This window comes from Diadema setosum, chromosome 21 (genome assembly GCF_964275005.1).
Source record: "Diadema setosum chromosome 21, eeDiaSeto1, whole genome shotgun sequence".
NCBI lineage: Eukaryota > Metazoa > Echinodermata > Echinoidea > Diadematoida > Diadematidae > Diadema > Diadema setosum.
Window position 1 is genome coordinate 14,669,451 of NC_092705.1, and position 12,465 is coordinate 14,681,915.

The following is a 12,465-nucleotide window of genomic DNA, read 5'->3' on the forward strand; positions in this document are numbered from 1 at the left end:
TACATTGAAAAATACATTTACTACTCAATGAAAGCAGAGTAATCAATTATGAAAGCTAACGTTCAAAGTATATAAAATATAGCAATTCCGTGTATTTTCTCCGAATAGTGCTTTGATTACAACCATGTATGCAAATAATCAGCTCATGTAATTAGGTCATCAAACTACAAAATGATCTCTCAAGGATTATCATTTTTTTTAAAAATCATGTGTTTGGGTGATTTATATGTGTATAACACTTGAAAAATACAAGTGGCCTATTATGCAAGGAATCATAATTCAGTTAGTTATACATAATATTGAAAAGCCAGTGAAGAAGTTAAAACATAAAATCGATTGTGTTATCAAATGAAAGTGTTTGATGGGCGGGTATGTGGCTTTTCATTTGTTATTCCATTTTGTAAATAACACACCATGTAAGCCTGTAATCAATCAGCAAATGACATTATCTTATCATTACAATTATCTTACGGAATGTGCATTCATATTTGAGAGTTTTGTACTGTTCCTTTGATGCGCACGGGAGTTTAAATTTTCGGATCAATCAAGATGGTGAAAGTTGCTTCTTTCCAACAAGTTTGCTATTTTCTGCGATACCAACAGGTCTCCACAATCTATTACATACTATATTTAGTCCTTTGGAGGTGTATGAGTGTCTCATTTAAAGAATTTCTTTTCCTGATCATCAATGTGAGCTATAGAGCCTAAGCGACGTTATACGGATATCAATTCATTGGTGCTAAATCTGAAAACCATGCACTGATCTCAACTCAAAAGAAAGGCGACTGGCCAAAGTGAAGCACGCCATCAAGTGGCGCGCATCTAAATAATACGGTCTATGACAAAAAACAACGCCTGGAACTCGCGGTCAGTTCTTCTGCCCTCCTGTTTTATTATCAATTTGCATAGTTATAGCAACAAATCACAGAACACAAGCACTTGAAAAGGAAATTAGGAAATACTTATTATGACATCATAATAGTAAATTAGTGTGGGGAAGTATAATACGCAATCACATATTCATATTGTGTTCTGTGCAAAGTGCTCAGTCTTTCCCTTCATTCGTCAAGAAACTTATCTCTGCGTTGTTTTCTTTTGATTGCCGTTTAACAAATTTCATAACTCATTATAAAACAGGTGTTACCAAAGACAAAAATGCCAGTTTGCCCAAAGTCCCGACTCAAACATCACATCGCGGATGAAATAATCCACTACATGCAGGCCTACGAGTTTTAAGAAAAACTTGCAGCAGAAGAATGGAAAGTTGCTGAATACGATGTTGTGACGGAACGCGTTAAAATTTGAATACCTGTGATCATATTCAAAACTACTCGTAAACAATTCAACTATCGTTAATCTTCATAGTTAATCTTTCCCACTGTAATTTTGCGCAAAATCATTTATCTAACCACGTGTGTTGTGTGATTATACCAAATATATAGATGAAGCAAAAACAAACAAAACAAAACAAAACAAAAGATAGTGAAAAAGAAAACAACATCAGGGTGTCAATATAGAATGAAAAGAGAAAGCTACGGCAATGGTAATTTTTTTTTTAAATTCTTAGTCTGATTTTAACTGATTAGAAGCGCAACATAATATCACTTTTTTTCAGTATGGATCTTAGAAGTGTTTGAAATAAATCTTCATTCAAACTGTTTTGATATTGCAAATACTTGTTTTCTCTGTCTTTGCCCGTTCGTTTGTCCGTTCGTCTTTCCCTTTGTCTATTTTTCTTTCTATTCATCTTTTTTTCTCTTCTATCATCTCTATACTGGTTGGTATAGTCTGTCACACATTGTTTGAAGCCACATTTTGATAGTTTGTAGACAAAAAGCTCCAGACGATGAATTGATAACTTCTCTCAATATGTGCCCATGTGCACTGTTAAAATTTCTTTAGCAGTCCCATTAGCCATGCAGCTGATTCCTGGATGCAAGACTGTCATCCATTACCATTATTTAAATGTAATATCAGGACGAGAATTTAGGTGTAGGATATAAGATTATAAATAAAGTTGTTGTCATGAATTGTGTTTTAACCGTTTCACTCCCCCCCCTCTCCCTCTCTCTCTCTTTATTCTTCTCACTTTCTCTTAAAAAAAAACACTACAAAAGATAATCAATTTTAGTTTCAGGGGTATTACTTTCGTACCTTGAGAGATCGGAGGGAAGACAGTGTATCATTAGGCCGATTTTATCTAACTTTCTTGATGTAAATTGATGAAATAATTGCATTGCCTTATAGCTTCATAAAACTTTAAAGACCTTAAACATTTAATTTTTAGGACTTTCGTTACCACGGAAGTTAAGGTGAATACAGCATGTTACTTTGTTCCAGTTTTGTTACTTATATCTATATATATTGATGTTTGTAGTCCGCGTGTTGGTACCAGTACAGAAAAGATGACGAAGTAGGGTGGTAATGCATTTCAGTCCAACAGTGCTATTTATTCAGACCAAATTTTCTACGCATATACACACGTCTTCTTCAGGGTCGACATGATCAAGAAGAAGAAGAAGGAAAAGAAGAAGAAGAAGAAGAAGAAGAAGACAAGTGTATGCGTCGAAAATTTGGTTTGAATAGATAGCACTGTTGGACTGAAATGCATTACTACCCTTCTCCGTCATCTTTCCGACTTATATACAACCTTTGTTTCATCTACTTTTTCTGACAATTGAAATTATTGAATATTACACAAAAACTAGAATGATAAGAGCAATAATAATAAGAATAGTAATGATAACAGTGAGCGATAAGAAGTACAATAACAATGGACATTTAAAGTGTTTTTCAGGATGCATGCAACTCAATGCCCTCGTCAGATTTAATATTAAAAATATCCGAACAAACATGGTATAACAATGCGCACTAAGCTATAATATTCAAGAACAGAATTCATATGATGGGTGAGAGACACTGTGAACAAATTTAGAGAAATCTATTGAAGTATATTTCCTCCATTAAAAAGGAAAAAAATACGATGTGGTTATTTAAATACACTACCAACAATCAAACACAACTACGTTTGGACAGGTAATACGTACAGCTGTATATTGTTGACTGTCTTATACATTATTAAACTTTATTTTCACCAATTCCCTGTACACGTCAACTCAAAAATAAAAGATTGAACATCTCAAAGTCTTTTAGAATTTTTAAATTTCTGAAACAATATATCTAATAAAATATAATCAAGAGATAATGTCTGAAAACGGTTGGACTCATTTTATTTCATCGCATTCACTGTGTCTCACACATCCCTCAGTGTAAAATACATAATACACCCCTGCAAAATTTTTGTAGTCGTCCCACATCTATTAGCAATTTTGTGCGAAGCTCGATGGTGTACCCAGTGTACCTGTCGGCAAACCGGTACACCCCCATGCACGTAAAGTACATGCACGCCAGATCAGCTTGATAGCATGCAGTGCATACGATCGCACGCACACTGCTGACACACGAGTATAGTAGTTGAAGCTTTTGTACTTGTACACAGATCAGTCGAGGTGAGGCCAGCTCCGTGTATGGCTTCGCGAGGAGGTACCTGAGGAAATCACTTTGTGGGCATCGAAGTATCATCATTTATTGCGAGAAGGCGATGTGGTCACTCGACTTATTTCATAATTATTTGTGGATGATCCAAAGGAAAAACACTTGGATTTAATATCGGAGAATAAGACTCGGAATTTACGGAGCTAACCATCGTCTTTTCCCCTGTGCTGGTTGCCGCATCATCGCTTCAAAGTGACGAAGACTTGGGGTGCACAAGGCCGTGTGTGAAAGTCTTTTAGACGCCACACAGCAAGGAAGACACAGCACAGCCGGTGCAGCAGTAAGGCAAGGGCTCTTGTGTTCCAGGAGCTAGGAGAAAGGGGCCCGTTCAAACAGCATTCACCTCTAGCACGAATACCTTCGTGTAATTTTCACCTAGCCTAGCTAGGTGAACACCGGTTCTTCACAAACAGTTCGGCGTTCGTCGCTCGTCGTCCGCTGAAAACATGGGCTTTTACAGAGACTTGTGGTCATGCACACTTTGTGCCGTCTTCTTGGCTGCCTATGCAGGACTTACAGTGGGCCAATCAGAAAGAACTGGTTGTACCGATACGAGACAGGCGTTCAAAGCGACGGGATTCAGTAGTATGAACGAGGTTCCGTACAAAGCTATCACAGGTATGCTCACACCATGAGACAAATATTATGAACCTTTTGCTTACCAACCATTCACATGTTCTTCTGTTGTTGATATTGAGCAGATACCACGTGTAGCACAGCGGTGACATTCCCATTGTTTTTAATCATTAATTGCTGTCAATACAACAACAAAGAAAACGACACACATTGTAATTGACACATGTTCACACTTATAAGTTTCAAGAAATTAATAATGTAAATTTAAACTTGTCATGTTTACTCTAGTCTAAGAAAACAAAAGTATGAACATGACCTGCAATAGTGTCTCCATGAAAAATTCTTTCATTTTACCTTGCCTAGTTATTTCTCTATCAATCGTTTCATTAAAATGGCCTCTTACGATAAAATCTTCTTTTGACTTTATTGATACTGATGTACTTTTTATGATATTGTTGAGAGGCCAGTTATATAATACTGTTTCATGTGTGATAACATGTGCACATCTGGGCACCATTTCATAAAAAGTTGATATGATAAGCAACTCTTGCTAGAGTGGCAATTGCCATGGTAACGACAAGAATCCAGCTTCCTGATTGGCTGTTGCTATTGGAAGTTGCCATTCCAGCAAAAGTTGCTATCCTACTCCTAGCATCTTTTATGAAATTAGGCCTGAGCTCATCACTTGATAATGATATTATTATAGCTGTAAAATCAGAAACATTCGCAACAGCTAGGCATAAATCTTTTACGAATTGCCACTGGCATTCAATGCATTGTTTGATACAGACAAAAACTTTCATACTCACTGTAAATGCATTTTACTTTCGCTAATCTAGGCTGCTCGCAGAATTGAAGTTTCATGTATGTGAAAATTTCTGGTTCTACAGTAATCTCTTCATACAATCATTTGCTTGATTGTAGTATGAATGTATGAGTTGAAAACCTAGACAAGGAAGGAATAAAATGGTTTGGTATCTATCTCTTCATAGTCATTTAGCAGAAAAACGAAGTGAAACCAAAATCTGTATCATAGAATCAGACAGCCTGAAGTAGAAGATGGCTTGGCTTCTAGAGTGCAACGAACCCCTGCCTTCCTTGGGCAACTAAAACTCACTGTTTGGCTAGTATGATTATTATTGGTACTGTACCTGCCTGTTCAAAGTGAGATGTTTGCTCAAAGGCCAATTTGGATGAGTGGAAGAAATGATTTCTGTCATTTCCCACAGACTCTTCCATGTGGACCAATTATGTATTATTTAGGCCCTATATGTTAGTGATTGAAGGTATGGGACTTGGGAATAGAAACGTTAAGGTACCTATAGTGAGAGGGGAAAAAAAATCAGTTTAAATTGGTGATGTAATGCAGTTACAATGTTATTCTCCCAATATTTCCTATAAGAACATGAAATTGTTGCTTTGAGATAACACAGTGCAGTGCATTGTGCTAATTGTGTAATGGGATGAGCAGATTTATTGAAGTGTAAAGGGTTAAAATGGTATTGTCTGTCCTTCAGTTATTTTCTGGAGGATGCCCAGAACAGCCGTCATTTCCTGTTCTCGATCGAGAAGGTCCAGAGATAATAATAAATGGCCGGAGAGCTGGTGTGGTTTAACTTGCCACGTGTTGGGGAAAAAGGAACAATAGTGTTTGGATTTCATTGAACTGGTAGTTTGTTGTAGGGGCTCATTGTTGTCATTAAGTGTTTAATGGAATTATACATGTTGTTCCTGTCTGTCTCAAGCACTTCCAGCTGCAGCTGCAGCTGACCAGATATCTAGAAATTGTGTGGTTCACACATGTCAATCAAAGGATGTCGTCTCCCCTTCCGGGTCAAACATGATGAAATGAATAAGAATTTAGTGGTCTGTAGAGTAAATGAGTTATTGCTTTTGAGTTAGATTTAACATTAAATCATAAATTGAAACTTACATTTTATGTAATATTATGAAGCAGGGTTTCATTTGAAAATATAGAGGATGTTGCATTTCAAATGTTCTTTGTTCTCGATGCTGTGCTTGAGTGAATACAGATGTATTTCGTAATCTTCAGTAAAAAACAGGGAACTTCAAAACAGAATAGTCAAATTCAAGTGGAACCATCATTGAGAGATTTTATAATTTGCTTCATTGTTCCACAGAGGTTTTAGACCATAATACAATCAAGACTTCATCTTCAGCTTATTTCATTAAATTGTGGCTTTGCAGGGAGGAGATACCTTTTTCCAGCCATCCTGAGATATTTAGATTATATCCCCGCTGCCTTCAATGCTAATGCACCGGGTGATATTTCTGGACAAATCGGGCAAATTGATCAGACCTGCGTCTGAGGGTCTTTCTATTACCCGCTGCCTGGTTCATCTGCTGCTCCCGCATTCAGTGTGCAGTGTCCAATTTATGAATGAATCACCAGGTTATGAATGCAGAATGAAAACCTGACCCTTCTCTTACTCTCACCCTTCTTCTATCCCACTATCTCCCCCCCCCCTCTCTCTCTGCACACACTCCTTTGACCCTCTAGCATCATCCCTCTCTTTTTTTTTCTTGATTTGCGCTGCTTTTCTGACAACTCCTTTCTCTTTCTTGTGTACTGCTCACTACTTGTGTATCATTCTCTCTGTCCCTGAATATGATTACTAGTAGCGCATTTATGTAGCTTCTCCCCTTCCCAATATGTTCCCTGTTATTCATGAGCACATTGAGTTGCACCGGTAGCACAGAGAGCGGGTAAGGAAGGGAGAGAGCGGGCAGGCCGGGTATGCCGCTCATTGGAATTTATGGCAGTTTTGACTGACATCCAATCCTGGCAGCGACTGTAGAGGCATTTTTCCTCAAGTGACCCATCTACCACATCTGCCAATTTGTGAAAGGGGAGACCACCGGTCTTTTTTTTTTTTTCCTCTCCCTGCGCCATGCATTAGGAGGAATAGATTGACTAGAAAGATATGAGTGATGCGTGGAATATATTTAATCGCATCTCTATAGATTCCTACCCCTTTCTTCTCGGCCTCTCCCATTATAAGTAGGAGAGGCCAGAAATTCAAATCCATTGTCCCTCCTTTGTGGGATGCATGTACCAACATTTGGCCCCAAGGTCTCCATTATAAGGGCAAGGTGCTCCTATAATAAATGTTGGAATGCGCCTTTGTGAAAAAAGTACAAATGTACATTTACTGCGTGCAGAATTCAGCACTATTTCATATGTTTGTGGCTTTTATTCATTTATTTTAAAGTATTGCACCAGATAACTCCTTTCAGTAAGTGTGGCACTTGTGGTATTGAACGAGTGCTACCATTTACTGGATGAATAGATAGTTGGATTTTTGAGAGTTGTGGCTCTTGGCTTTTTATACATTGTGGAATTGTTCAGATTTGGAATGTGTCTTGATCAGCATGATGACCATATTGTCCACGTTGGGACTACATGTAGTATCTATAGTGAGAATTACATGTACATCAGGATGTGATGGAAATTATGATTCTATCTGGCTACAACTGTAATTCTCAGCCCCCCCCCCCCCCCCCCCCCCCGATATGTAAGGTTATGAGGACCTCCAGGTATGGTGCTTCTACGTACATACCGTATAGTTACATATGCAATAGCTGTAGTTTTGCAGAACAAGTGTGACACAGTAGACTCCCATTATAATGAAGTTCTCGGGACTGACAGTTTTATTTCATTATATTGAAATTTCATTATGGCCAAAGAGGGAAGTATATAAGGATTATACAGATCTATGATAATTTGGGAACCTGAATTTTTACTTCAATTTACATAACAAGATTTATGTTATAACTATGTTTGTAATATTAAGGGGAATGCACTGTACATGTTTGTTCCACTCTCTATTTACCGGTATTCTCATTACAATTTACATGTAATTACTGTGACAAGACAAGTCCTCTTTAGTGTGGACAATCATGAGATTTAGAACTACAAGAGCAATGCCAGATCAGTTGAAAGTTAGTCTGAAGGGGAAAAAAAATGAAATTCTACAGGCACAATAATGAAAATATCGAAATCGGATAAAAACTAGGGAAGTTAGGACGTTGTGGAGTTTGCTAATTTTTGCAAATCGGTTCATTAATAGTTGTTGTGAACATGCAAAGGAGTGAGCTAATGACGTCCCTGATTCAACAGGAAGCTCCTTTATCTTGCCATGCTAATGGCATAATATAATGGTCTCCCTGATTTGGTAATCATTTTTTTTATATATTTTAAGATGCATAATATACCTATATGTGGTGCACTAATATCTTCCTAATTGGTCTTTAGAACCTCCCTTTTGGAGGTACATGTACTTGTATGATCCAGAAAAGGTATTGCCAAGTAGAATGTATGCCTGCCCTGAAATATCTATTCTAATGTGTACCTTTGTGCGATAGTTTTACGTGATAGACATATAATGACTCTGATAGGTAAGAGCAAGAATGGAATAATGACTTTTTCCATTTGGTGAGGTTTTTTGATCGGAATAATTGTAATAATATATATATATATATTTTTTTTTTGCTGGGTCTAGCAGCAAGTATTCTTCAACAGGAAAAAAAAAAATGTCTTGTGCTGTTCATCATGCTTGACCTAGATGTGAAATGCCTCAAAGTGCTGAGTATATTGTGCCAACATTTATTTTCCAATAGCTTTGAGAGTGTGGAAGTTCACATTAGTAGTATTTGCTGAACGGCTGGCAAACTCAATATTTGTCTTGCACCAGAAGCAAGTCAAATTAGGTTTTACCCCACCATGGATGTTTATGCATGAAGGGGTTCCAAGTAGGGTTGAAATTTGTTCTGGGTATTGTACGAGAAAGGAGCACTTGAAGTGGCAGCTATAGCATCCAGTGGGTGCTGTTGTGAGGGACGTAATGGCTGAAATGAAAGCTTTTGACACCACTGTCTGTGATGCTGCCCTTCAAATGATTAGATTCATTTGAAATTCACCACCATCCTTCAAGTCATGCTGTTTAAACAAACATTTGTAGCAAACTCCTTCATAGTCTTTTCATTCCGTTCACCCGTTCCCAGTTGAAATCCTAAGGTCTAGACTCTACTAACACGACCTGATACAAAATGTTGGTCTCAGATACAGGCAAAGGCTATTGAAACACTAAATAATTTGATGATGTAAGAAAAAGCAGAGGCCAGGGTGGTCCACAAGAAATGTGAAATGATTTTTTTTTTCAGCAATTGCATCAGGAATTTGAGGTTACAAGCACAATTTGTTTGCTAATTTTCACCCTTAGCCAGACTGTGAAGATCTGTAATCATGTGAGAATTTTTTTTTCTCTCTCTTGCCATTTCTTCTATATTTCTCATCAAAATATGACAGATTAAAAACAAAACAAAACAAAACAAAACAAAACAAAACAAAAATTGTCTGACCATCTTTTGGTTTGGTTACCCATACTTCACCACAACATTAATTAATTAGCTTCTGCATTTGCGGTCTCATGAGGGGAAGTGTGATTTTTTATTATTCCTATCTTACTATTGTGGAAAGTTAGTTGTGCCACAGAACCCTATTAGTGACTTTATTACTGCTGGTATATTTCTGGAGAGCAACCATGTGCCTACAGATATTTTGGTAATCACAACACTATGCTATGACCTATCCTGCTTCTACTTCTAGATTCACACCATTTGACATCATAAGATTCCTTTTGCTAGATCCATGTAGCATCATTAACATCACCCCACCATTGACGAAAGTTGATTTTTCCCCCCTTTCGCTTTGTCAACACGAGATGGATCGCGCCTGCTGGTGCATTCAGGGGGAAAATCAGCTGCATTGAAACCTGGATTCCACTGGCACACTGTTCCACTGGCAACCTGAAGTGTTGTGTACTGCTTGTCATGCAACACTTCATGCGCCGTGCTCACTTTTGCTACACACTTCAACCACAATGCTTTAATCATTAAGGACTAGTCTTGTTCCAGTACTCTCCCCTTTACAGCGAGCATCAATATGCACAGTGGCACAGGTGTATCAAATCACTAGTCGGAGGAGTGATTTAGGCATTATCAAACCAGAGCCAAGAAAATCAGTGTTCTGATTTGATTGCATGTAGACAGTTTGGTTGTAGAGTAAAATGTATTGCATAATGCATTTTACTACATTACGAGTGTGTTGAAAAGATATTAACTGCAGTGTTTTGTACTAAATTCTAAACAAGATTACTTCATAAAAGTCTTCAAATTCATATATGTCAGAGTAGTACACATGTAAATATGGTAGATTTGAATCTTATCTTGTGGAGCCATTTTGATTTGTCTGTATTATATCTGTATCCCCAACAAGAAGAGCAACCAGATTCTGTGGGCATAATGAGTGATCAACTTCTACTGTGCATTTTAAAGGTAGGGGATACCTTTTACAGACCTCCCAAAATGCAGCAAAACATTAAATATGAACCTCAGGGGACTTGTTTAGGCCACTGCTGAGAAATTTGGAAGTCAACAGTTATCTACAATTTGAATGATGCACAAAACTCAACTACTCAGTAGTTCTTTGTGTCAGCCACACTTAAGCCTTTTTGTTGCAGCCTTCTGTATTTTTTAATCTATAAACACAAATCTGAAAGTATAAGAGCTGATGTAATAACATATAGAGTGTGTGGAAAGAATGTATATAGAAATTTTTGTAAGTTTTGATGAACTTTCTTCGCAAAATATACATGATGGACACACATGCAGTGCATGGGTCTGCAAAGGTAGCCTAGTAATGTACTGGAATTTACGGTGAGCCCCGAAAAGAATTCAATTCAAAATCTAACGGTCAATAAAAATGTACTAAATGATACCTTCCACTTTCAATACTTTATGGGAGTTTCTAAAATGATACTCTCTTCAACATACCACTGTATTCATACAACTCTTCATTTAAGGCATGCAAATGGGATTCCCTACCTTTAAAGGGATGTCCTGTGTCATGAAACGTTGTAAAGGGAGACACAAACAATTGGTCAATTTCTTCAGTCTGTCAAGAGCAAAAATATGCGATCAGAGTTATGGAAAGATCTGCATTTCATATTCCACTGTTGTTTCGTTATTTTAATGTAGAAAGAGCCGACTCTTGTAGGTTGAGTCAGAGGGTTGCTCTGAATTGACATTTCCCCAAACAATTCATATTCAATTTGAGGTCTCGGGGGATCTCACTCTACTCAGGTTTGGTAAGTGTGGTTGTCTCCCAATGAATGGAATGAGGTGGATTTTGCCCCCATCAAGTCGTAAAACAATTTGGCTCTCCGGCCGGGCCTACACTTCCATGCTAATCCTATCATCGACAGGGAATCGTCCCAGCTCGTGTAGCTTCATCCAACACAAAGAGATTTTTGAGGAGATCCCTAGGAAGGGAAGAGGGTAATATGTACAGCTCTCTAAGGATTGAGTATCAAACCAGGCAAGCTCCCCCGAAAGACGCAAATTAGAATTGATGGATGCTCATTTTTGCCCTGAAATACCTGAATGTCAACTCATTTTAGGGGAAATAGGCAGGCAGAAAACACAATTGGGAATCCTACAAGCAGTTTAATGCCGGCTACGTCTCCAGCATATAAACCGTGTCTCCTCGTCCCACAATCTCTAACAGACGGAATGTGCATTAGCCGCTTCATTTCTCTGTGGAGGGAGCTGCCTTGTTTATATACCTCAACAATACTGAGCGTTATAGCAAATACCAAAGATGAATATACAGCGTTTCTGCATTTGTTTTCATTCATTGTCCAAAAATACATGTAACAGTTTGATAAAGAAGTAACTCATCTCCAGCAGCTACAATGTACTGGGTAAAGATACTATGACATGATGTTGTAATGAAATATTTAGAGTTTCTTAATTTCCTTCTGCAGTAGCATAGGGCCTACCTTGGAATCTTTATAGATTGATCAATAATCATGACTATAAATTAAGACAAACTACTACACATAATATGGTGCACTTTGATGCACAGCAAGGAACATCCCATGAAACTGCCACAATGTAAACTTGAGTCCAGATAATGAGATGTACAGAGGAAGAGTAGGCCCTTCATGTAAATTTAGGTCTTTTGGTGGAATTTCCATCAATTTGAAGATATTAGTAAATCTGTCTTTTGAATTTAAGCTTGTTGCAAGTTCCATGAGGGCAAGGTCTTTGAATGTGAATACATCAGTAGTTGGCAAATTCCAATGTCGTGGCCACACTAGAACACAAGGTAATGGTGGTCACACATAAACAACAAAGAGACATTTCACTATTTTATGTGGAAAAAAAAAGAATCAACAAGCAAAAGAAACATACAACATGCCAGCATGTTTTCTTTTTGGATTGCTGGGTTTGGAATCTGTGGAGTTCTTG

The 12,465-nt window shown here is 37.7% G+C and overlaps 1 protein-coding gene across 1 annotated transcript in view; it reads left to right on the forward strand.

The window, feature by feature from the left end:
* The first annotated feature begins 3,520 nt into the window (after nt 1-3,520).
* Nucleotides 3,521-12,465, forward strand: part of LOC140244344 (glypican-6-like) — a 113,191-nt gene continuing 104,246 nt past the window's right edge. Inside the window, exon 1 of the mRNA XM_072323987.1 lies at nt 3,521-4,173. Coding sequence (XP_072180088.1) covers nt 4,002-4,173 — 172 coding nt within the window. The 5' untranslated portion in view covers nt 3,521-4,001. The remainder of the gene's footprint in view (nt 4,174-12,465) is intronic.